The following is a 27,842-nucleotide window of genomic DNA, read 5'->3' as shown; positions in this document are numbered from 1 at the left end:
CTGTTGCTGTTCTGATACTGCATTCTGCCCTCTCATTTGCTGCCTCTGATGTACCTGTTCTGTGCAATGGACTGTTGATGCACTTAGCCCCTCTCATATGCTGCCAGTGATGTACCTGCTCTGTTGGCCACAATGCCCTGTTGCTGTTCTGATACTGCATTCTGCCCTCTCATCTGCTGCCTCTGATGTACCTGTTCGGTGCAATGGACTGTTGATGCACTTAGCCCCTCTCATGTGCTGCCAATGATGTACCTGTTCTGTGCAATGGACTGTTGATGCACGTAGCCCCTCTCATATGCTGCCAGTGATGTACCTGCACTTTTGGCCACAATGCCCTGTTGATGTTCTGATACTGCATTCTGCCCTCTCACGTGCTGCCTCTGATGTACCTGCTCTGTTGGGCAAAATGCCCTGTTGATGTTCTGATTTTAAATAAAAGATTTTATTTAAAATTTAAAAAATTAATACTTTAGTAATAAACCCCCATGTTGTTTGAATACTAATTTATACCCTTCCACTATCCTACACTAACCCTACTTTTACACCCTCCTGGAGTTAGATTAGTAATTTTTAAAACTATACTATCCAAAACTTACCCTACTATTACACCCTCCTGGTGTTAGAATAGTAATTTTTACCCTTAGACTATCCAACACTTACCCTATATTACACCCCCCTGGACTTAGAATAGTAATTTATACCCCTAAACTATCCAGCACTTACCCTACTATTACACCTCAATGGAGTTAGAATAGTAATTTTTACCCCTACACTATCCAGCACTTACCCTACTATTACACCCCACTGGGGTTAGAATAGTAATTTATACCCCTAAACTATCCAGCACTTACCCTACTATTACACCCCACTGGAGTTAGAATAGTAATTTTTACCTCTACACTATCCAGCACTTACCCTACTATTCTCTGGAGATAGAATAGTAATTTCTACCCTTACACTATCCAAAACTTTCCCTACTATTACACCCCCCTGGAGTTAGAATAGTAATTTATACCTCTACACTATCCAGCACTTATCCTACTATTACACCCCTCTGGTGTTAGAATAGTAATTTATACCCCTACACTATCCAGCACTTACCCTACTATTACACACCACTGGAGTTAGAATAGTAATTTTGTACCCCTACACTATCCAACACTTACCCTACTATTACACCCCCCTGGAGTTAGAATAGTATTTTTTACCCCTACACTATCCAACACTTACCCTACTATTACACCCCCCCCCGGGGTTAGAATAGTAATTTTTACCCTTACACTATCCAACACTTACCCTACTATTACACCCCCCTGGAGTTAGAATAGTAATTTATACCCCTACACTATCCAGCACTTACCCTACTATTACACCCCCCTGGTGTTAGAATAGTAATTTATACCCCTACACTATCTAGCACTTACCCTACTATTACACCCCACTGGGGTTAGAATAGTAATTTATACCCCTCCACTATCCAATACTTACCCTACTATTACACCCCACTGGAGTTAGAATAGTAATTTTTAGCCCTACACTATCCAACACTTACCCTACTATTACACCCCCCTGGAGTTAGAATAGTAATTTTTAGCCCTACACTATCCAGCTCTAACCCTACTATTACACCCCCTTTGGAGTTAGAATAGTAATTTTTACCCTTACACTATCCAACACTTACCCTACTGTTACACCCCCCTGGAGTTAGAATAGTAATTTATACCCCTACACCATCCAGCACTTATCCTACTATTACACCCCCTTCTATTACAATACTAATTTATACCCCTACACTATCCAGCACTTACCCTACTTTTACACCCCTCTGGAGTTAGAATAGTAATTTGTACCCCTACACTATCCAACACTTACCCTACTATTACACCCCCCCTGGAGTTAGAATAGTAATTATTATTCCTCCACTATCCAATACATACTCTGGTTTTACACCCCCCTTGAATACAAATTAGGTATTTGATTTACAAATAAGTTATAATTAATTTTAAAAAATTCACACGCTTTATCATTGATTGCTATGTAAAGAATTGTCCTACATTTATTTCAATAGCTCTGTATGCGAATGTCGCGTATATGAAATAAGAAGGTTGCTGGAGACTAACGGGGTTCGTTATACATCCAAATGGGAGTATGGATAAGGTAAGAAGAATATTTAATATATTTAGACATTATTAAGAATATAAAAGAAACAAGTTTAAATAAATAAAATATGTTAAATAATTTATTACGACACAGTTTTTTAAAGTAAAATTCGAAAATAACTTTATTTATTAACAGAATATATTTTAATACATTTTTGCACATATTTAAACATTAAAAAAAAGGAATTACATTTATAAAAATAATTTTTAATATTTAATAATAAATACAGTTTTAGAAAAAAACGGTACTTTTTCTTTCTTTGCAGCTTTTGATGACGTATACGCGTGAACGTAAAACGTGTAGGCATCCATATTGAGCAGCGTCGCTGGACAGAGCAGAAGCCTGGAGATCTGCGCTCAGGTAGGAAAGTTTATAACGTTTTTATTTAAGTTTTAAAAAGTACATATTGATATTTATTGCAAGGAGAGAATAGACAGGTGTAGAATAGGTAAATAACATGTTTAGTTTACATTTCGCATGTTCACGAACACATTGTTAGAGTATGGCTGCGTCGGGTCACGTGTTTGTTTAACTTTTTTGCAATGTATGCTTTTATTTATTTAAAAAGTAGTTAAACAATGGTTTGTGAATGTATTATTGTGAAATTGTTGGTTCGGGATTCCATCGGACACAGAAGAAGATTGATTTACTAACATTGGATTTCGAGTGGAGAAAATGGATCGTTTTTCGTGGTGGATTTAAGGAATCATGGAACACATCTTTGGATTGTTTTTGGGGTTTGTTTTTCGATGGATTAACATCTTTGGAAATGGATTTTGAAGTAGTGCTGATTTCGAGTACAGCAAGAGGATGGATCGTTATTTCGATTTTTTGGGAGTTCTGTTTTCGAGAACAGCAAGATGATGGATACATTTTAGATTTTTTTTGAGTTGGAGATTGTTTTGTTTTAGAGATGAAAATATTTTTGGGGGAATTGTTTGTTGTAAACCGATCTTCAATAAAGGAATACCTTATTTTGGAAATGCATTTAAAAAAAAAATATATGGAACAAGAAGATTTATTTAATTGCTTTTTGGGAATGGTTTTTTAAAAATGGAATACAAAACAAGCATGGCTTTGGATTACATTGGATTGCATCAAAGAAAAGAAAAAAAGAAAAAAGAAGACTAAGGTAAGGTGACCCGACTTTAAATTTATAAAAAAATATTTTAGAAAAAAGCCAATTGAAATGCCAATTTAAATGTGTTGTAATGTAATTTAGGGCAAAACAGGAAAGTAATATTATAGGGAGAATTAGTAGTGGAGTATGTGTGCAACATTATCTAGGTAGTCTGAAGCCACACACAACGAAAACTGTTGTAAAGCAGCCAATAGTCGTTCTGACATTTCTTTGGATCTTTTAGGGATGCGTGGGTTCAGACTACCTGTTAATGATTGTGACATTCTCATTTCTTGGAAACTTTGCTCCTTCCTCAAAGTTTCCAAGAAATTATAGAAATTAGGATGAGGTTTTCCAATTGTGTGGTTGAAGGAATTGTGCCATCCCTCTATGGCATTGTTTGTCATTACCTCTCCTTCTAAGCAGGTCGTGTAGCAGTTCCACCACTCCACATGGAAACGTGGCTTCCTTCTGTGACCCGACCTGCTTAGATGTCCAATCCATGTGTCTTCAAAATAATTTAGCAAGGGTGCCAATTTTTCTTCATTTGTAGTAAAAAAGTCAGATTCAGTAATTGCAGTGTAGTACTCGTCTACACTTGTAGGAGGGACAAAGCAATGTGCAGTTCGTTTTTTTAGTTCGAATTGCAGTTTGCTGTCTGATATGTAATCCACAACTAGGGATGTTTTTTGTATTTTACGCCAAAATGCCTGGGAAAAATGGAAAAACATCCCTGAATTTGGGTATCCGTGTATGTTTTGGAAATAACATTTATCATCGCGAATTCAAAATCAATAATTATTTTCCTAGGACTTTTATTGGATGTTTTTGATTTAACCACTGTTAAAAGTTCAGTGTACGTTGTGGATTGTTTATCAGGTAGCAAACTGTATACTAGGGGTACTACTGTATGGTTAATTTTTGCATGAATAGTGTATATTTTGGTGAAAGGATGGGGGGTACTTTTAAACGTCCCATCCATGATCCAAATATCACTATTTTCTAACTTTGCAAGGTTACGGGGTGTGCTAAAGATAATTATTCGTTTCTGAGGGTTTTTGTTATAATGCAGGATAAAAGTTTCATTAGAAATAGAAACAGACAGTTCAGGAGGAATTACAATGTCAGTGAATGTCTGGGGTGTAACTCTTTGTGGGTTACTTGCCTGTTTTTTACGTTGAATAATTAGTCTCAGATTAGGTATAATAGGCATACTGCTAGCAATCAGGAACATGTTGAGCTACCTCCCTCAAAATAGATCCAGAGGAGTCATTGGAGGTGCTAGCAATATTCTTCATTTCGTTTATGGTTTCTCTAACTTCAATCTCCATTGCAGAGGCAAAGTGGTTATGCTCAGTTGTTTTTCCAACGGTGTCACCTAGAGTAACCGCTCTGCCTTTGCAATGGGATGAGTAATATTGCACGCACCTCCAATGTCTCCTTGGTTCAGTTATTCTTTCCTTGCAATAAATATATCCTGCATACTGTAGGAGACGGTTTCCTTCCTGCTTGTAAGGTATTTTGCTGCTTTATCTTGTGACATTTTCTGAAATGATAAATTGAAAAGGAAAAAATGTTGTAAATTTTTGAAAATTGATTTTATTCATTACTGTGCATTGTCATTTAATTTTTTGATTTGATTTTACTTTCTGTACACTTTAAGGCGTAGAATTAGTTTTGAAAACATGCTTACAAGATATTTACCTTGGTCGTGCACTTTAAGTTGTCTTTTAGATGGTGGTTGTTTTGGGATTGATTGTTGTCTGTAGGTTCTGTAAGTTCTTGTCTTGAACTGGTTTTGCTTCAGATTGTTTGGAAGTTTTCTGTAGAAGAAAATAAATATATACGTTGTTCAATTATACATTCAAAATACCCTTTTGTTTTGGGTTTTAAAATGTTCTTATTTTCATGGTTAATATGCATGACTGCTTTTCTAATTAAACATTTTTTAAGCACAGTAAAACATTTTTATTAATAAATTCAAACTTTTTTTTCGAACATTTAATTAAAGGGTTGATTCTATGTGCTCACTTACCCTTTCTTTTGCAATTAAAATGTCTTTCAGCTTGGTCTTGAATAAGATGCTGTTCCTCTGGTGTTGTTTTTGATGATTAAGGATGATTTCTGTTTTTAATAAAAAAAATATATAGGATGTTCATTTATACATTATAGATATCCTATTAGTTTGGAATTTAAAGAAACATGTTTTAATGGTTAGTATGCATGACTGTTTTTTATACATACATTTTTTGACTAGAACCTCAAATACTTTTATATTTCAGGAAAAGGCATTTGGAAAAACAATGATAGAATTAATTCTATCTGGTGAAATCAGTTCATTTTTATTCGTTAATTATTTAAAAATATATTTACCAAACAATTTGCTTTTTCGATGTGTCTGAGTTTGTAGTATGTATTTGGAAGCTGTTCTTCTGGTGTTGTTTTAAAGGTTTAGGCTGTTTGCTGTAATTAGGAAAAGATATATATTTTAAACCTATTTCTTAAAAATTATTATACACATTTTTTAAGGAATATAATGCTTGACAGTTTTTAAATTCTCTATATTTTTAGTTAAAAATGTTTGATTACTTTTTTATAATTCATAAATGTCGAAAAATGAGAATTTTCATCTGTTACTCTCTCTGCATATTATCGGTTTATTACATTTCTAACGTTTAAAAAAGATATTCTGCTTACTTGTTTAATTTGATTGTAGTATGTTCGGGTTTTTTCAAAATTATTCTTTACAAATGTATCTGAAACTGCAAAAATAATACCTTTATATTAATATTTTTGTTAGGTACATTTAAAAAAATAATAGTTTAATTATCTAATAGCTTACTTACTTTTATTTTGAATGTAAGTTGAATGTGAAAGGCTGTCTTTCAGTCACGTTAGCAGTGGCGTAAAATGCGTCTCCTCTCGCTCCTAGTCATCCGACCACTGACTTCAAAATGGTGGAGCAGCTGTATTTATAATTTTAATTGTGTCTAATCAATAATTTTCTAAAAATAATTGTTTAATTTGCTTGTTTCATTTGATGTGTGAAGGTATATTTTAATTTATTGATTTAAAAAGTGTGTTTATTCTGTTTTGGTCGGACATTTATCCTCCATTTTGTTTGCTGTGGGTTCCTTTTAGTGTCATTAAAACTGTTGTAGGACTGCGGCATTTGCTACCTTACAAAATGGTGGCTCCTTTTATTCACGTTTGTTTAATCTGAATGAAGGATTTTGACTTGCCGTTCTTTTATACACTGTATTTTCTGGAAATTTTGTTTGCTTGGTTTATGTTTTAAAAATGTTATTTTTTTATTTTATGTAAAATTTAAAAATTCATGAGTATAAATTTTTATACCTGTGTATTAATTTTAATACCCGAGTATTAATTTAGTAAAAATAGGTTAGTTTTCGTTAAAAAAATATGTTCAGTTCCTTTTACCGTTGTAATACACTTCCCCACCCAAAACCCCTATTTTCCCTGTATCCCGTGCCAGGTTGTAGGTTACAAAATTAATAATATATCTATATTTTTTTAATATATATGCGTTGTAATGGTATGCGGAGTATTGTCATGCGTTGTAATTGCACTTTTATAGTATTTAATACACTAGCGTTATAATGGTATGCGTTGTAATATCATTCATTGTAATGGTATTTGCGTTGTAAAAAATGCGTTGTAATGGTATGCGTTGTAAAAGTATGCATTGTAACGTCATACATTCCTGGAGTCTGCAAATGTAAAGTTGTTTTGGTTCCTAATGAGTGTATTGGTCCTAGGAGTTCTGAATTCACCAGAGCTGGCAGAGCTTGTATTAAACCCAAGCATTTAAAGGATTATGTCACACACATTTGTCGTCCTTAGCTCTGATCTGCGCATATATATCTAGGTTACTTTTATTTGGTCCTCTCTTTTATTGTAATTTCCTTTTACTCCTTTACAATTGTGTTCTTTTGTGGGAAGTGTTGTGTTTATGTCAGCTGTGCCAGCTTGTGCCCTCACAGGGTTCCAGCTCTTGGGTTCTCAAGTTGTGGAATCCTGTGGGTCATACGTTGACAGAGCTTCACTGGAAGAGGAGAGTCCAACCTGTCCTCCTCACTGCTGCCTAGTTCAAGAATAAACAGATACTAAGAAAGCTTTCCTGTCTCCGTGCTTCCATCGCAACACACATAACCTCCCTCTATTGAAAAAACGTCAAGGCAAGCCACCTCTCATAGTACCTGTTACTGTTTTCGTGAAGACCCCAATGTTACTGGTCTTCAGGATGATGAAATCTAAGTAGCAGTGCCCCCGTTTTTGCAAGCGTGGTTTCCACATCTGGATGTGGTTGTAGCATCCTGCAAGTCAATCCGGTAGGCTCCGGCGTTCAACCACGTCCCTAGAATTTTCTGCAACTCTATATGGTCCATTGTTGGAACAAGACGGACACATTCATTTAAAGTGAAATTATGAGATTGTGTGGCTCATTGTTATTGTAGAGCTCATTACAATTGTGGTAATGACCTCCTGATTTTACTTGTCAGGAACAGAAAAGCCACATTCAATTTGAGAACAAAGGTAAAAAAAAAAATCATTATTAATGGTCAGAAAATATTATATCAGCCTCCAATTAGACAGTCAAGACATTGGTCAGAGGTTCAAATGACCTACTGACTGTTACTTATCAGGAACAGGATGGGTACATTCAATTTGGGAGCAATGGTCAGTTTTTTTCTCATGATTATTGGTCAGGAAATATTCTATTACCCTTCAAATAGATGGTCAAGACACTGGTCAAACCCATGTAGTGTTGGGATACACTCCCCTTGAAAAGCACTTTTTGTCGGAGCTGAATGGACACAACCAAATGGAGTAGAATGAGCAATATCACACTGTGAGCTATTGTGAACTCCAGAGTGGTCAGTGTCATTGTCATTTGGAAGACATGTCATTCCATGTTTTTTATGGCCATGCACTCGTTCTTATAAATGAACCACCGTCACTGTAGGGTCCTCTCCAGTCCAGGTACTTTCCAATGACTATGCTACAGACTATGCTACAGACGGAGCTTAGTACAACATGTCTCTATTCTTCTGCATGCTCAACATTCTAATCCAGCATTCACTACACTACGCTCTGATGCTTACGTCACAGTTCTTCGGAGTCCATCAGGAGCCACAAGTGTTCTGTCATTACAAATTCACACAACACTACATCTCCCCCTCTGTTAAAAACAAAACTAAAATGTTTGCAAATATATACACAATCATAAATCTTCAATGAGTGTTCGTAGCGCTTTGATCCCACATCCTGGCCGTGTCTTTGGACTGGGGACAGGAAGTAGAAGTGTCGATGACCAGCGTTGGTAATGTAGAAACAGCAGCATTCAGGAGTTCATGTAGTTGTATTCTTGCAATCACAGACCTCAATGTTCAATGCAAGGAGGTATTTTTACCTTGGGATTGCCAAAGATATTCAACAATGCTTGATGATCTGTCAAAAGTGTGAAGGGCTTCCCACACAAGAATGCATGGAAATGTTTACAAGCCCACACCACTGATAAGCTTTCTTTCTCAGGTTGTGAATAAGCACGTTCAGTTCGGGACAAACTTCAGCTTGCGTATGCCACAATATGTCATCAAGCATTTTGGTGCAGGCTGTGCAAGGATGGGGCCTAACCCGACAGGGCTAGCATTAAGAACAACCTCAGAAAGAAGTTTGGGATCAAAAATGCAATTTGGATATGGGATTTTATGGAAGCTTTGCGTGCTTTCATGTAACCAAAGAAAAGAAACATTCTTTTTTGTCAAGTCTCTTAATGGTTCACTGACAGTGGCAAAGTCTTGTATGTATCTAGAGCAATAACTGGCCATTCCAAGGAAAGAACATTACATAGAAACTTCTTGTGGGGGCTGGCAGTTGACAGCTCCAGAACTTTAGCTTGATCTTCAGAAAAGATAATCGGCAACCAATTCTAACTTGGTCTTATGGAACTCACATTTCTCAGCATTCAAAGTTAAACCGGCATCAGCGAACAACTGACACACTTGCATGAGAGCTTTGTCGTGCTCCTTCTTTGTTGCTCCGAAAACCAATATGTCATCACTTTAACTGAAAACATTCATAACAGGCTGTATGATACGCCGAATGGCATCTTGGAATAACTCTGCAACCGATGACACATCAAAACGTAGTCATTTGTAAAAGAACAGACAAACCTGCGTAGAAAAGGTTGTAATGTCTCTTCAATTATCCTCGAGTTCTAATGATGAGATCTTTTATTCCGATCAAGGTGAGAGAATACCTTTGCACCATTCAATTGTGTTATCATGTCGGCAATATGCAGACCTGGATGTCATTCTCTTTCAATTGCCTTGTGCGCTGGAAACTTATCAACACAGATACGTACAACTCTTTGCCTGTCCTTTTTGGGTACTACCACTCTGGGAGAAACCCATGGAGTTGGACAGGTTGAAAGCTCAATCGTGTTTGAGCAAGGATTTAAGTTCTTTTCCAACAGCTTCCTGTAAGTCAAAGGCAATTTGTCTGTGTCTTTAAGCAATAGGACAGACGTCCTCATTAATGTGCAATTGGACTATCATAGTCTTGACTTTTCCCAACCCCTGAAACAACGAAGGGAATGACTTACTATTTTGTGATGAACATTCATTTTGTACACTAATATCAGTCCCATATCAGCAGCTGTGCTAAAGTTGAGGACACAGGTTCTTGATGCAGTACCTTGAAGTACATAAATGGGTACTTGCACTTCTGTTTTATGCTTCATCGTTGCTACAAATAAGCCTTGACTTTTTAAAGGCGTCGATGCCGCTCACGTATACACTTTACTTTTTGCTGGCGTAAGTAGGGGCAATGGAGACAGTTCATTATATTTCTCCCCCGGCATAACATTTATTGATGCACCTATATCCATAATAAAAGGTATTAAACATCAATTGACTTTTAGTGTGATTTTTGGACTATGGCCTCTTGGACTGGTATTATTCCTCACATGTGGTCGTTCCAAGATGCGCATGTTTCTCTGAGGTAAACATCAACATGGCACAACCATATTCTTCACTTTCACTTAACATTGATATGGAAGAACTGTTTGACAAAGATTTAGACGTCTATTGACATCGTTTGGAGTTTATTAGCATCAGCTGATGTGGTTGCTTGGCCTTATGGGTGTGCGTTGAACGTTGCTTCTGGAACATTTGGGCACCCATTTTGTCTTCGCACCGTGATGCACTTTGGTTTTCCTTTACCTTGCAAACTGTTAGAAAATGATTCTTCTTTCCACAGCTTTTGCAGATTTGTCCCATGGTGGGATATTTACCTTTGTGTGGAAACGAAAATCCACACCTGAAGCACAACCTCCTGTGGAGAATTCACTCTGCGTAACTGAGTCTTGTACTTTGGCTCACTTTTAACATGTGACTGACTCACTGGGTGCACCTCCCACCTCCGTGTCAGAAGCTTGTTCACCATCATGCTCTTCAGCTCTAGCATCAATCAGAACTCGCTCCTGACTAAGAGGTTCTCCCAGCATTTGTTGTCTGAACAAATCTGACAGGCATCCGTCAATCATTGTGAGGCATATAGCTTCCTCATCATTAAATCCGTTGAACTTACAGTGTTTGATGAGCGTATCCAGCCTCTCAACATATTTTTCAATGGTCTCACCAGCTTTCTGTCATTCTTGACTGACGATGTACCTTTGGTAATCTACATCTGGTTTTGGATTAAACTTGCGATTCAAGGCTTCTTCAATTTGAACAATATGTAATTTTTTCATCTTGCAGCATTTTATTTATGACTTCTTTTACACCTTCACCAGCTAGGTTCTTAAGGTACTTTATAATCTTCTTGTTATCTGCTTCTTCAATTGTATCAATGAAATCATCAAATGTCTCTATCCAGGGAGTCCACCTGTCGACAATATTATGCTTTTTGGCAGTATCAAATGGCGGTGGTTTCAAGAAGGCAACGGTATTGTAACCGTTTACGAGATTGGCTGACTGAGAGTAGAGCTCTTTCAGACTCTGTCTGCTGTCTGCTTCATCCATGCCATCACTAAGGCCCTGGGCCCTGTTCTGTGCTGGCTTCTGGGTCATCTTGGACAGCCCATGGAACCTCAGTTTTTCTTGGTCTGCATTGGAGCCCGTTGCTTTCAGGAGATCTTGAGAATTGTTCTGTGCCACCACCCGGCAGCTTTGGTGGCATACTCACAATGGTGGTACTATCTCACAATTGCTCCATTCATTTGTGATATATGATGCGCTTTAAGCTAAAGACTTTGCACAAACCCCCTTGATTCTTTAGTTTCCCATCAAGTAACTCTTTACTACTTCAGTCTGTGAAAAAGAGTGCTTCAACCCAATTGTACTCGATCTCAAGATTAAGTTTAACAATTTATGGTTCTCATTTATTCTTGTGCTTGGTTATTTTTTCATTTTACAGTAACCCTTTTACACAATGTTTAGCAATTTAAACTTGCGTTCTGTTTTTTTTCTATTAATGTTTCATCCTTGCAGCTAAATTGGATTGGACCTTTAACTTTTTTTTATCTCAATTGTATATTTGTTTTGCTATTGTTGCACACATACTTTGAGAAAAACCCTGCTCCTGCACACATACTACACACATTTTGTCTGAAGAATCTTACCAAGAGTCAACCAAGAATTTGATACAGAAGCCAGATTAAGCTAATGTGTATGATTGTTTAGGCCATGTGGAACCAGAAACACAGCTCACATCAAGACTGTGGCCGCTCTCCCTGGGTTTAAATAGAAATTCTCCACCCTACCACAAGATATTTGTTTTAGAGTTAAATTGATGTGTTTCCTGTTGGGGAAGAAGAGAGGTGTTTGTCTCCATGATAAGAACTGACCCTCATAGCAAAAGGACCTTGATGAGGAAGATAGAACAGGCGTACTATTTTATAGTACACGTGAATGAGATTAGGCCTTTTTTCCAAAGTCAAAGCTAAATATTGCTCTCATTTACAGGATTGGCTGTTTTGAAGAATTTACAATGATTACTTATTTTCTGAAACTGCCATAGTACTTATAGTTACATGTTTCACATTTTTAATATCGGCCCCCTGATGACTAGAACTGGCACTTCATTTCACCTTGTATGTAAGAAAGAGGGGGTATCCCCGACTAGAGTTCCTAATACGGGATAAATACAATGTTTGAAAAAAGCAATTACAAGAAACATGATACAAAATTATTTTATTAAGTTTTCATTATGGTAAAAAGCACAATTGTCATTTAGATGTACATGGTTATTATGTGCATGCCTTCATTATATATGTGACTTATTATCTACATATACAGACTTATATTGTCAGATCCTATACATATTTCTAGATCTATGCGAAGGCTTATTATAAAGATATTTATACATTAAAACATGGCTGAATATATCATCTGATGATATATTCAGCCATGTTTTAATGTATAAATATCTTTATAATAAGCCTTCGCATAGATCCCAATCCAAGCTACACTATCATGAAATATGTATAGGATCTGACAATATAAGTCTGTATATGTAGATAATAAGTCACATATATAATGAAGGCATGCACATAATAACCATGTACATCTAAATGACAATTGTGCTTTTTACCATAATGAAAACTTAATAAAATAATTTTGTATCATGTTTCTTGTCTAACTATAGTTTGTGCTGTCACTAGTCCGTCTCTGTCCATTGTTTCCAACACTAGTTCCTAATTGCTTTTTTCAAACACTTCATTTCACCTTGTAAATATGATTTTACATTATGTGTTTTAATCATTTTCAATTACATATGCTCTTGTGTGTTTTTCTGTAGACCCTGTGGCTTTGGCATGGCCGAAATGAAGTTACAGCTCAAGGTGAGCATTGAATTCTCATAATTCCCATGCACACTCATGGTGAAGATGGTGATTGCTAATTCTCATAATTCCCATGAACACTCATGGTGAAGATGGTGATTGCTAACGGAGTGTTCTTGAGGAAAAAAGGGACCAATCAGGTAAAGTCACCTGCCTGACCAGAACCCCCATATGTGATATTAACATAGAGGCTTCTGTTGGTATATTTTACTTTTTCAACTATCAAAACCAGGAAACATGAATAGCATTCAGAAGTCATAAGTTATGTCATCAATGATGTCATTTAACATGTCATGACTCATGTAATATGTTGTGCATGAGGGGGCACAAATTATAGTTAGCTCAATAAACTATAACAGGTGAATTTTAGTATTTTTATTTTTGAATATTAGTTTTTACATTATTTCAGCATCTAACTATAACATTACTACTATCTTTGTATTTTTTCAGTGACCTTCTATAGTTTAACTAAGCTAAAAATCTTATTTCCTTACCTTACTATTAAGTCACTTTTAAGCCTTGTTTTTTTTCATTGAATTTCACATTTTTTTTTAACAGGAAGTATGCTCTTATTACCATACCTAACAATAACTTCACTTTGACCACTGTTTTTTTCAGTGAATTTCTAGAGTTGTTCTATGTAAAGTAATATCTTATTGCCATACCTAACTATAACGCCACTTTAATCTTTGGTTCTTTCAGACAATTTCAGTTTTTTAAATCATGTACACCTAACTCTCCCACTGAGCACAGCTTTGGGCCGTAACTAAATCTGTACATAGGCCCACAATAATACTAAGGGGCACATTAGGATGGCGGGCGGGCTTTGCCCGCCCGCCACCCTATCGGAAAACGGGACCGCCCGCCTTAATGGCGGGGGTCCCGGGAGTGCCATTAGGATGTGCCCGCCACAGTGGCGGGCACATCCTGTATTTTCAGCATTGTGGCGGGCGGTGCTCTCTGCACCGCCCGCCACAATGCTGAAAATGCATTGCAGCATTTGCATGATGAAAGCGGCAGGCACCGCGCGGTGCCTGCCACTTTCATTATGCAAATGCAGGGGGATAACATAGGTACCCCCCGTGTCACCCCCCTACTGCGCTTCACTCTGAGGGCCCGCAGGGGGCCCCCAGAGTGAAGTCCGCCTGCCTTTCCGTGGCGGCATTGGAAAGGCCACGGAAAGGCATTGAAAAATGCCCATTATAATATGGCTGGCGGTGTCTGATAGACACCGACACCATGTTATCCCTTTTCCGCCCCGCCGCAAGGCGACCGGGGCGGAAAACAGGCGGGCGGTGTTTCCCACCGCTGCGGTCCCCTCCGCCATCGTAATATGGCGGGGGGGAATGCAGGGAAGGATGTCGGGCGGATTGCCTCCGCCAGGGTGGCGGTGGCCACCGCTACCCTGGCGGAGGCAATCCGCCCGACATCCTAATGGACCCCTAAGTTCTTATGGACCACTGTAATATTATAAATGTATCCTTCTTCCATTCCTTGTACTTTTTTCAAACACACTGACACCCAGGCTTGACACTAGTAGAACATGGTAAATAAAAATATATAAATCAGCTAATGTATTTGGATGTCATAAAAGGAGGTTGAAATGTCATGATTCAGGTTTGTAATGTTACGGTAAAGGGCTCAAACGTTACAATACAGGATTAAATTGCTATGATGCAGTATGGAACTCCATGAATGAGCTGAAATGCCATGCCAACCTGGTGAAACGTCATAATGCGGAATTGGGTTGCAATGATAAAGTTGAAAAATCATGGTGCAAGGCTGGTACTCCATGGGACTGACAGCAAACATTAGAAGGGGTGGAAACATTTGATACACAATGGTTAAGAAGTGAGCATGTCTTTAAATATCATGATACAGAGCTGAAACACGTGGGTCCACATAACCGATATAGTGCACTGTTTGCGCCACAGCGCATCTTTTAATAAGTGCCTCCAAAACAGCTGCACATTTGTGCTAGTCCTAGGGGCAGAAACTCAATAAAGATTAGGCTACCTGTGTGAAGAAGATGATACACCTTTGGCTGTGCAGTCGACAAAATGGTCTCCAATTTAGAGGAGAATACAGGTACCCCGGCAGATGTGTGCAGTGAATGACTGTGCACGCCTGCAGAATGTTGTCTGGGGCTTACATGATGCACTTATCCCTTTTAAATGGAGACAGACGAGGTGCAGTACATGTGCACCACTTCAGGGTGGCTTCCAGTCCCTGCACCTCTTGAATGCTCCTTTGTTTCTGAAACTGCTTAATTAATATGGTATGAGGCAGAGGCAAAGTGTTGCCTCATTTTCATGCCGCTAGCCTAGGCAAATCAATGAACTGCTCCTTGAGATAATGCTAGTGCACATTCAGTGCTAGCATGAGCTGTATTACAGAACTGTATTACAGAAAGGGTGCTCAAGCATTCGTTAGCTAAATCTGCTTGTGACAAGGTTAATCAAGTTTCTGAGCCTTGTCCACAGGCCATCCTGTTAAGGGCACAACAACACCTCCCTACACCCAAAACCTATTGTTCCTGTCCAGGGAGCAAGTACAAAACTTGTTCACAGCTATTCAAATGCCATTTACTGGCTGGCTGAAGTAGGGCAGAAAAATGCAGTTTAGCTTCCAGTGACTTCAGGTAGGAAAAATTAAATTTCTAGAAATACCTTTTCCATAATATTTATGCAAAATCAAATGTTACCTTTACATAGGATGTTTTCATAACATTTAAAGAGAGTGCTGTTTCCAAAATGAAATGAGCATTATTATATGTAGTAATGTAACCATGTATTTTCCAAAGGCACAGCCAGCCTTGCTACAATGAATATAGCTTTTGGGCCTGTTTCACTCTAAGGACATGTGGAACAGTAAACATTTACATGTCCTACTTTTAAAAATACAATGCACCCTGCCGAATAGACAACAAGGCATAATTGGGGGTGACATTAATATTTAAAAGGAATGTTCTGACCTGTCCAAAAGAGTTATTTTTACAGATCTCATTATCCGTTTAAAACTGCACAGCCAAGCTAAAATACTAGGCCTGTAGACAGATTTGTTTGTCACTGAAGTGGATGGCACAATGGGTGTTGCAGCGTACTAATGACATTTAACTTACAGTCCTGAGGCACACTATGTACAATATAATAGGGACTTATAGGTAAATTAAATATGAAAATCAGGTGTACACCAACTTCAACATCTTAAAATGAGGAGCGCAACCACTGCACAGCTGGTTGGCAGGAGAAGGTGTGCAGAGTTTTATGGCCAACTAAAACAGTTCATGCAAAAATCTGGGAGGACACCACGCAAAAGATGGTCATTTCCAACAGAATGCCAAAATACAGGTTGAAATGACATACTACATGATTTGAATACCAAGTTATAGTGTTGGAATGCCATTGAGCAATGCTAAAAAGCCATGAAACAGATTATTATTTTTTAATTATTTTTTTATTAGTTTTTGTTTTCCACAAAAACTATGAAACAAAACACAGAACTATATCACATGTTAAATTTACCAGAAAGTAGTCTTTTACAAGCATCGTCAGGGCATTACTGTTGCCATCAATGCAGCAGGACCGGGTGACCAGATCTCTTCCTCACTCTCCCCCCAGCAGCTATGCTAAATGTTAGATTTGGGGTTCTCTAGTTGGGACAGGTAGGTACTTGTGACAAATAGGGACCCTTGCCTCTAGTCAGGGTAAGGGGGTACACTCCTGAAATAACCCCTGCTTACCCCCTTGGTAGCTTGGCACGCAGGCTTATCTCAGAGGCAGTGTGTAAAGCATTTGTGACCACATACAGTAACCCAGTGACAACACTACAGATGGACACCACACAGTTGTATATTAAAAATATGCATTATTTATATAGACTTAACACAAGACGACAAACGACAAAAATCCACAATACTATACTTAAAATGGTAATTTTTTCTTAGTTCTGCTCAGTTCTTAAAATGCGACATTTTAAGTCAATGTACCTTTCGATGCGTGACGCTTCCACAACAAGCAATGTTGCAGCAATGGAAATGCGGCAAAGTTCCGGTGCAAAGAAATAAAGACGTGACGATCTTCCAGATGCAGCAGGCTTCTCCGATGATGCAAGAAGTCTCTATTCAATGCGCCAGCTACAGCGGGCGACACCTTGTTCAGCGATGTGACAGCAACAGCTTCAGCTGCAACACTCTTTTCCAAAGTTTGCAAGAAGCTTCCGCACGATGCGACAACTACAGCGGGGACATCCAAGATGCGACGGCAGCAGCTCCAACGGCAGCGTGCTTCTCTGGGGATGCGAGGCACTTTCCTCGATGCGGTGCAATACGACAGCTACAGCGCCGGCATTCACGATGTGACGGCAGCAGCAGCGAAGGTGACAGGCTTCTTCCTCATTGTGAGACACTTCTCTCGATGCGGTGCAATACGACGGCTACAGCGGTGACACCCTTGTTCAGAGATGCGACGGCAGCAGCAGCGACGGAGACACGCTTCTTCTTTGTTGCAAGAAGCTTCTCTTGATGCGGTGCAATATGACAGCTACATCGGCGACATCCAAGATACGACGGCAGCAGCAGCGACGCGCTTCCTCTTCGTTGCAAGACGCTTCTCTCGATGCGGTGCAATACGAGAGCTACAGCGGCGACATCCAAGATGGGACAGCAGCAGCAGTGACGGCGACACGCTTCTTCCTCTTGAGTCGCGCTTACAGCTCCTTGCGACAAGCAGTCCCCCAGAAGGCCCAAAACAGCAGCAGACACTTCCCAAGGAACTCTGGAGAGCTGGCGGTTGAAGACTGTTGTCCCTGAGACTTCAGCAGGAGGCAAGCTCTGTTCCAGGCCCTTGTAGATCCTCCACAAGTTGAAAATAAAGTACACAGAGTTCTCTCTCCTTTCTTTGGCAGTCAGGCAACCATTGCAGGCCAGTCCCCCAAGGAGCACTTCAGCTTAGGGATAGTCTCTTCTTCAGGTTCCTCTCCTCAGCAAAGGTTTCTTCTTCTAGTCCAAAAGTGATCTGATTTCTTGGGATCAGGGTCCCAATATTTATACCCCAAAATCCTTTGTCCCCTGAGAGCAGAGGGGCCTTTGCCCAGTCCAACCCAGTTCTGGACCACTCTGTTTACATGACTCCTTCTTTCCTTTCACATTGCAGAGCAGAAACATCAGACGCCCCACAGGAGGTGGAGCCAGCATTGTGGAGGGAAAGCACAGCCCTGGAGCACTTTATTGACATGATTCCTTCTCTTCTTTCACTGTGCAGGGAATAGAGACATCAGTCGCACCACAGGGGGTGGAGCCAGCACTGTGGGGGGGCGGGCACAGTCCTATTCAGGTGCCAGGTGCAACTCCTCCCACCAATCTAGATGCAGATCTCTCTATTCACCAATGGGCTGACTCATTCTGTCTCCTGAAATCCCCCAACCTAGCAGAGGCAGGCTTTGGATAGTTAGACAAGAAAATACCTACTTTCTAAAAGTGGTATTTTCAAACACAGAATGTTAAAATTATCTTCACTAAAAGATGTATTTTATCATTCTGAGTCCAGGCATACTAAACTCGAATTTCTACCATATTCTCTAAGTCAGTTAGGATTATAAAATGTAATAATTCTAACAGCCCCTTCTGGCATGATTCCTTCTCTCCTTTCACAATGCAGGGCAGAGACATCAGACGCACCACAGGGGGTGGAGCCAGCACTGTGGGGGCAGGCACAGTCTTATTTAGGTCCCAGGTGCAACTCCTCCCTTCCATCTAGATGCAGATCTCTCTATTCACCACTGGGGGGACTCACCCTCTCCTGGAATCTCCAGCCCTGTCACTCAAACTCCAGACAAGGAATATACAACCTAGCAGAGGCAAGCTTGGATAGTTAGACAAGAAAATACCTACTTTCTAAAAGTGTTTTTTCAAATACAGAACGTTAATACCAACTTCACTAAAAGATATACTTCATCATTCTGAGTTCAGGCATCCTAAAATCGAATGTCTACCATGTTCCCTGAGTCAGTTAGGATTATAAAATGTAATAATCTAACTGCCCATTCTGGCCTATGGAGAACAGGTAGCCTTGCAATAGTGAAAAACGAAAATGGCTGTAATTCACTATTAGGACATGCCACACACATCAGGGATTGTCCTACCTTATACTTACAATGAACCCTGCCCTTGGGCCTACCATATGGGTGTCTGATATGAAGAAAAGGGAAGGTTTGGGGACTGGCAAGTGGGTGCACTTGCCCAGTCAGCATGGCAGTACCAGACTGCACACAGGCTCCGCAATGGCAAGCCTTAGACACACTTTTACAGGCTGCTTCTGTGGGTGGCACAACCAGTGCTGCAAGTCCACCAGCAGCATTTGGATTTACCAGCTCTGGGCACCCCTGGTGCACTGTACTAGGGTCTGACAAGTAAACCAAATCAGCCAATTATGGAATCACTAATCCATACATCAATTTACAATAGGGAGAGCATATGCACTTTAGCACTGATCAGCAGTGGTAAAGTGCCCAGATACATGAAACCAACAAAAACAGGTCAGACAAAATAGAGGAGGAAGGCAAAAAGTTCAGGGATGACCCGGCAAAAAGGGCCAAGTCCAAAACTCAAACACAGCCGTGCATCGTCCCCAGCTATCTTGCTCCACCTGTACCATGCTGGGGTAGTCCAAGAAGCCGTGGACTTCGAGTACAGATTGTGATAGGCCCGCCAATGTCCCCATACTTTTTGAAAGTTCCTCGGGCAACCCCATGACTCATAAACCACTCCTCCTGCATCCAAGCAGCACATCAAGCCGATCTCCCAATGGCTTTTTGTGCTGGCACTATGGGTTCCTTAATTGTTGGCTTTGTCCCTTTGTGCTTCACAGAAGCTCAGGGGGCATCTGGGTAGAGCTACATCACCCGGTATTCCCAGAATTGCGAATTGTGCCATGGAGCGGATATCAACATCCAGAACATTTGCGAGCTCAGCAACCACATCCCTCCAGTATGTCTGTATGTGTGACCTGACCAAATACTTTGAAAAAAGGTACCAACATCCGTCCCGCATTGAGGACAAGTGGGGATTCATGCCCTACCCAATGTAAACAATTGTGGTCTAGCATAATACAGCCTATTAAGGACTTTAAGCTGTCTCAGGTTGACTTTCATGGCCCGTTCCTGATGGTGCATGGTGACGGTGCATCAGGTGGTCATTGTCCTCACTGAGACCTATGTGTGTTTCCTCCTCAGGTTATAGAGAATGGAGATTATCTGGCTGAGGAAGGTGCAATAATTAAAGGAAATATCTTTTGATGGCATTTCATCCCAGAGTATCCTATTTTCTAGGGGGTTGGTTTTCTCCATGTTGTCCCACGGTATTCCCTCTGCTTGCAGGGCATGGTGTATTTGGATGTATTGAAAGGTTTTATTTCCCCCTTTCCCACCCAGGCCCTCGAGCGTCAAGATTCTGAGCAGGTCCCATGGGCACTTCCCTCACAGCCCTCGAACCTCTCTTAGTGTGTCCCCTAGACAGAGCGGGTTCATCATGGAGAGTTTATACATTTAACCTACATAGGTGATGGCTTTGTCCCAGACCTTCTGGGTAATTTTCTGGAGCCAAGCAAATGTAAACAGAATAGTTTGCCGTGTATATAGTGCACATGTGACTTATCCTTCATGATCAACCTCTCCAATCACGTTGCCTGGTCAGACCAGGGTGTGAAGCACCGCTCAATGACTGCCTGGAGTTGGGGTGACCAGTAGTATTTTCTTAAATCTGGAAGCGACAGACCGCTATTGCATCAGTTTCTCTGCAGGGTTCAGAGAGCCCCCGTCCCAGAATAGGGTCAGAAGTGTACTGTCGAATTGAATAAAGAACTTCTCTGGTATTGGCCACAGGGTGTTCTGTAGAACATACAAGAATTTGGGCAGGGTGATCAATTTAAAAGGAGCCGCTCTTCCCATGATTGAGAGAGGCAATTGTCTCCAGCTGCTGACTTCTTGCTGAAAGGTCCGATAGACTACTTCTATGTTCCCTTTGCAGAAACGTTGTTTAGAGGGCCTAATATCTAACCCCAGGTAGTGGAACAATCTCTGGTAGTCACCATCTGAGGCGAGAATAACTGTTTCCTGGGGGGCGGGGGGCATGTGCCCAGTTGATATAATATTTCATCCCAGTTGATTTTGTATCCCGCATATTCCTCAAAGTTGCGAAACTAGGTTTCCCATTCCCCTATGACCTCTGGAAAGTCCATCACATCTCTTCCGATCCTCCGTCAGCAGGCCACAGACTCCAGGCACAGAGACAGCAGACATGGCAAGAGAGGGCATCCCTGGTGTATCTTCTCTCCATAACAACAATATGGAGCCTTACCCCTTTACACCACCTGTATATAAGACCTCCTGAAGGGATTCAGTATGTCATAATATTTCAAATCCCACGGGTGCGTAACTTAATACTAATCCCTTGGGTCGAGGTGTATATTTCAACTCGAATAAAACACTAGTCTCAACAGGCCATCTCCAACTAAGAAAGAATTAGTGGAAAGAGAGAGAGTGCCTCACGGTAACACCACCCGAGGGGGTTCCTGGCTAATAATTACCAGTTTACCCATTTCTCATCATTGGTCACTCTCTCTCAGTGTAGTGTGTGAAGAAAGGAAACCAAAACTATACCGTGTACATGAATAATAATAAAGAATTGGTGGAGTGCAATAATAGTGAACAGCAACCAATATGTGCACTAAATTTATATGCACTTTGAACACCAAAGAGGAACCAGAGAACTCGGTTCACAAAAATATATAAAAATCAGGTAAGGTTTGCTGGCTATCCAACTTTATTCCAGTGCTGCAAACCCTTCCAATTAAAAATGGTCAACTTGCATACCATATTCATTTGCTTAATGCCAACATGTTTCGTTGCTCCATATTCCAGCAACTTCTTCAGGGCAATGTGGGGTTCTCTATAAGCGATCTTCACACGTAATTTAATCAAAGGACCTGTGATGACATTAAAAACACAGCAGTCATTTGACATCACCCCTTCTTCCGAAGGTTTTGTATTGGGAGCACATTAAAATAACACTGCAACTCATATCGCCAAAGTTGTTTACCTGATGGCTGCCCGATCAGTACATACCAGCAACCACAAGAAAAAACAGACCCCGTGTCAAAAGATCACGTGTCACCCAGTGGCTCAGTGTGTCTTAAGCCCCATATATGTCAAAACAAAATATAAAACACAGAGCCATATATCAGGTGGGTAATGCAATTACATGACCGCACTCAACAGCCTGCTTGTGGAATGATTACCCGCCCACTCCGGCTCGTCTATGTCACTGGCCAAAAGCGGAACTATGTTCATGCAAACTTCTGTGTAGCAGCAAATGATCGATAACTATTTCCTTAAATTGCAACATTCAGTCAGATGTATTCCAATGGTACGACCATGTTTTCAAACATTCAAAACACCCATCTTGTTGCCGCCCTGTATATATCACTGGCCTCGATCAACTCGATGTTCATACACAGTTCCACACGGCCAAAATATTGGTCGCTAGAACATTCCTCATATTTCCGCATTCAATCTGTGGGCTATCGTAATGCCGCCACCTCCCCAATCCTTCAAAACATGCTGCCTGACCAAGCAGGCAAACTTAATATAGCCGCATCCCTCCGGCGCGATAACGCTCCTTCGCGTTTGCCCGGGAAGGAGTCCGGATATCAATCCACTCCCGGGAAACGCCCCTGGTGCTACATGAAGCGTAACGTCATGGCTGCGTACGGCAGCCATCTTGGAAGAGGATACTTTCAGCCACCGAACCGGCACAATTTAGCTAATAACCTGTTAAGCATATTTGTCTGCCGAACTAGGAATTTCTGAGAAAAACTTTAAGATTTTAACTGGATTTCCAAGCCCCTCCTAGCTCGTATAATCACATCACTGTAAGTCTTACAATCGATTTTGTGACCACAGGTCCTTATATATCAACCCAGCTCGCACTGCAAAACAAGGTTTTTTTTCAAAAAACAATACCGTCCGGTATATTGTGACTTTCATCAAAGCTCAAAACATGGCAGCCCCCATAATCATAATGTTATCGCCACCTCCTGTATATTTCTATATGTGCAAATGGGAATGGTTATGCTCACGGGAAACTGTAATTATGACCATCATTAATGTAAGACTGAAACTCAGCCTCTTACCCCAGAGCACAATCCCCAGCACCAAACATCAGTGAGAGGGGAAGGAGGCAACACTGGCAATTTGCTTGACAGTGGAGGATCCAAAAGCCTAGTATGGCTAAACAACAGGGGCTTACTGCCTACCCGGCCATCCCGTACCTACTAGTTGACTATATAAGCAGGAATCCTTCAAATGGTCACTACACAGGAAGTTTTTTTTTTTTAGATTCAGTGTAGGAAGTGAAGACAATGGGTGCCAAGTGTCTAGATACAGCTTCTCCTGCATTTAACCTCTACTCACTTTGTTCCATTCAATATTCTCATTGAGTCCCTCACGGTCTGCCTTCTCTGAGAAATTCCATTTGGCCTCTTTTCTCGCTAGGATGGTGTCAAGATTGTGTGCATCACCTACTACCTTTTCAAGGACAGTCCATTTGAGATCTCTGTGATCATGGCCTTTCTCAGTAAAGTGCTGCACCAAACGAGTTGTAAGTTTCTTGGCTCTAAGTGTACTGAGATGTTCCTGTATGCGGATCTTAACTTTGCGCGAAGTTAGACCAATCTAATACAGCCCGCAACTACAAGTAAGTCTATAAATGACAGGAGATGTGTTGCAATTGCTAAAACGGCTTAAGAACCATGTTCTTCCATCATGTAGAACAACACTCTTGGTCGCCATAGTGAGGCCACAAACCGAGCAACCCCCACATGGATAGTGTCCAGTGGGAACCGTGCTCATCTGTGTCACCGTGGGGCAACGAGTGTGAACTAGTTTGTCTTTAAGACTAGGTGCCCTCTTAAACGTAAATCTAGGGGCAGGCATTTTGCTGGTGGCTTTGTCCAAAATGGACCAATGTTTCCTGATGATCTGTCTCATTTTAGTAGACAGGGGATCAAACGTGGTTACTACAGGGAGACACGCTTTCCTCTCCTTCACATTTCTTTCCAGGAGAGCTTCGCGTGGGGTGTTCACCTTCATGGGATATTCTCTTTCCCTAAGTTTCGTCACAAGCTCCATATTGTTGAATTGAGTGGGGGGCGGCCTTACCTTTCATCCCCCTAACAATCCTATTGATTGACTAGTGTCTTCTCTCCAGTCTGAACTCTCTGAGAAGGTGCTGTGCACCTTTACCCTTGCCACCGGATTGTGGTAAAATAGTCGTACCCACCTTTCTAGCCAGGACCCGACGAAAGATGCTACCGTATCGAATCAAATGCCTTTTCGAAGTCCAGGGATACAAAGTCAGGGGCAGTTATGTATCCTTTAGATAGTACAAACCAGCAATAAAGACAATAGCAATTCTGTCTCATGGCTCCATGGGGTATAAACCCTGTTTGATCCCAGTGAACTATCCCTGGGATAACTTTCACTAGTTGTCTCGCTAGTGCCTTAGCCAGGATCTTTACTTCTGTTTTCATAAGGGAGATAGGCCTGTAGGAGAAACAGCTGGTTCCTGGCTTCCTGTTTTTTTACAGCACCACTATTGTTGCTGTACATAGGTCTGGGGGGAGCTCTTCCCTTCTAAGGCCCCTGTGAACATAGGGAGAATTTGTGGGCCCAATAGCACGAAGGATAATTACAAAATTCCACTGGGATACCATTGGGTCCCCGTGCCTTTCCAGGCTACATCAGCCCCAATGCCTCTGTCATTTCTTCCATGGAGATCATGATCTAAACTCCTTCTATCTTCCAGTGAGAGCTGTGGGAGGGGCAACTCCCCCAGGAAGGCCTTGATCACTGCCTAGGAGGGTCTGCTGTCTACAGAGGTCACAATAGTAATGTGAAAGCCTCTCTGCTATACCCTTATCTGTCCGAATCTGGGAATTGTCCTGAGATTGGAACTCCGTCACCAATCTGGTCGCTAGTCCAGTCTACTAAGCTATGCCACTAACCTTCCAGCTTTGTTACCTACCTCATATCAGCTTTCTTTGGGTACCTAGAAACTACTGTTAGGTCAAGTTATGAGTCAGGCTGTGGTACTCTTCTGTTAAGACCTCCAAGCAGAGCAGCTGCGCCCTATCACCTGACACGGCATAGTCCATCTTGGTGGCCTGAATTTGGTGTTCTAGCGTAATTAGGCCCAGTTCTTTTCATCATATACTGCGAGTTGCGAGAAACAATGTTATGGGCTCTGTTGCTTTATAGGCCTCCCAGAGTATTACTGGGGAACTCGCCAAGAATGTATTTTACAGTGAGCAAAGCTCTGAACTATTATGAAGTTCACGCACTACCTCGCTATCCTGAAGGTTCTAACTGTTCCGTCTCCCCCCATGTACTAGTTCTGGACCGGAGCATAAGTTTAAGTTTAGCATGTTTCGAGATGCCTCTGGTTAGGTATTCTAGTATTATACTATTGGGGCACTACCTATGGGCATGAATATGTAGTCTAGTCTGGACAACAATCTGTAAGACCCTAAGAAGAATGAGTAGGACCTGTCCTAGGGGTGTCTGGCCCTCCACACGCCCAAGAGAACTATTTCCAATGAGAACTAAGCTAAGGGATACAGGTCCTGCACAGGTGATGGACATGTGGGTTACCTGTTCAATGAGGCATTCATTACATGTTGAAGTCCCCGCTGACTATGTGTATGTCTGTGGCCGCCTCCAGCATGATTCGGCTTATAGCCTCAAACACCTGCATATGAAGCCTAGGGGTGGGGGGTTTAGACACTAATCAACAGTAATGTTTTCCAGGCTCGAGTGCCCAATACACCTGCAAATCTACCCAATGGGTCGTGCCATGCTCGCACGACTTGGAACAGGTTTTTTTTAGGCTAGAATTGAGGCACCTCTCAATCCCCTGGTATATCCGCCATTGGCCAGTACAGTATATTGTCCCGTGTTAAGGTTGGAGCACTGGTTTCTCTTGAAGCAACACGATGTCCAGAGTTTGTCTCTTGAGGTATTAAGCAACCACCCCTCTTAATTTTATTAAGGAGGCTCCTAACATTTCATGATAGGATCGTGAGATGGGCTGCGGCCTCCATCACTCGGGGGCTATGGAGTCATGAACTTCGGTGATGTTCCCCTCCCTTGCTCAGAGCGTGACCACTCTAGTGGTCATTTTTTGGCCGGTTATTAATTGCCCTGCCTCTGATTGGGGTGAGTGCCTCCCCCATCTCACTAATGATTCAGTTTTGGCCAAAGCCAGGTCTCTATTACTGCCCCTGGTTATCTGATATGTTGGTGAGTGCTTACACGGTGGTAAGAAACATCCAATAGAACAACATTAACCACAATAGTGTAAACTTAACAAAACTGCATAGTATGTCCGGGTGAAAATGCAAACAGTGGCTCTCAGTGGGGCTAAGTAAGATTTCCAGATCCCGTAGTAGAGTCTGGACAGAACAAGGAGGTTACGGGTGGTTTTAGGTCATTTGGAGAGAGGAACGGCTACATTTTGTTAAGGAGTTTTAGGTTGTAGAAGGTGCCCTTTGCTATAGTCCTTATGTGTGAGCTCCTGTACAGATTTGAGTTTAGGGTGATCCCCAGAGATTTGACAGAGTCTGCTAAGGTGATCCCCTGAGGTTTGATGGAGTCCGCTAAGGTTAGTTTGCAGTTTAGAGTGTCTTGGTTATTTAGCCACTTTTGGATATAGGGGTGACTGGCTGTTGTTGGAAAGAAGGAGAATTTCCATCTCGTCTCTGTTGAATTGAGGTGGTTGTGAGTCAGTCAGTTTTGGATGTCTGTGGGAGTGGTGTTCAGCCGGCGTATGTCATCCAGGTAGAGTTGGGTGTTGTTGCATAAAGGTGGTAGACAATGTTTGCTTGTTTAGTGTTGTGTTGAGAGATTCCATGTAGATATTGAAGAGTCTAGGTGAGAGGACTGAGCCTTGAGGGAGGCCTCAGTGATGATACGTGACTCTCCATGGCTCTATAGTGAGTCACATAGGTTTGCCTGAGCTTTCTGGGACAGATCTTGAGTGCTGTAACCCTCGACTGCATCCTTGCCGTTTTTAGCAATAAGATTTAGCTGAAAGTTTCGGGGATAAATTAGGGACTGGAATGATTGACATCTCTAGGGCTTCCATTGCATCCCTCAGGTAGCGTTCCCATGGTAAAGTTTTATGATGGATGCCTCAGCGAATCATTTCCTTAAGTGACTCTGGGTCCCGCGTGCTAATCTTCCCATAATATCCCAGAAATCGGGCCTTTGAAATGACTGCTTCTTTAAAAAGCCCGAATTCCAGGTGAACCTGAGAAGATGGAGCAGCATTAGGGAGATTAAAAAGTCATCTATAATATTGGGCTTTGTCCAGTCAGCCTGAGATTTGTTCGTTAAAAATCAAGGTACCCTACGTAAGAGCAGGCATGAATTTGGCATTGATTACCTTGCACAAACCAGGAAGATCAGGCCCACTCTTTGTCAAAATTAGCTTTTTAAAACTCATCGTCATTGACAAAGCAGACATTTATTAAATTTGTAAAATGTGAGCCACGAGTATTAGAATAGATGCCAACATATTTTAAGACATTCAATTGTTCCAGGACCACGTTGTTTATGCAGTAATTAAATGTGGCCAGCCGT

General features: G+C 41.1%; 1 protein-coding gene across 4 annotated transcripts in view; it reads left to right on the top strand.

Moving 5' to 3' along the window:
* LOC144770486 (uncharacterized) overlaps positions 1–27,842 on the top strand; it is a 369,390-nt gene that overhangs the window by 72,077 nt on the left and 269,471 nt on the right. For 3 of the 4 annotated variants that reach the window (XM_078655029.1, XM_078655027.1, XM_078655028.1), the window contains exon 2: positions 13,106–13,148. In XM_078655029.1, coding sequence (XP_078511155.1) covers positions 13,106–13,148 — 43 coding nt within the window. Of the gene's footprint in view, positions 1–13,105; positions 13,197–13,240; positions 13,289–27,842 lie in introns of all 4 variants that reach the window. The other variant, XM_078655030.1, reaches the window with a different exon arrangement.

This window comes from Lissotriton helveticus, chromosome 7 (genome assembly GCF_964261635.1).
Source record: "Lissotriton helveticus chromosome 7, aLisHel1.1, whole genome shotgun sequence".
In the NCBI taxonomy this organism is placed as follows: domain Eukaryota; kingdom Metazoa; phylum Chordata; class Amphibia; order Caudata; family Salamandridae; genus Lissotriton; species Lissotriton helveticus.
Note: the sequence above shows the minus strand (reverse complement) of the source record. Positions and strands in the feature narration are given on the sequence as shown.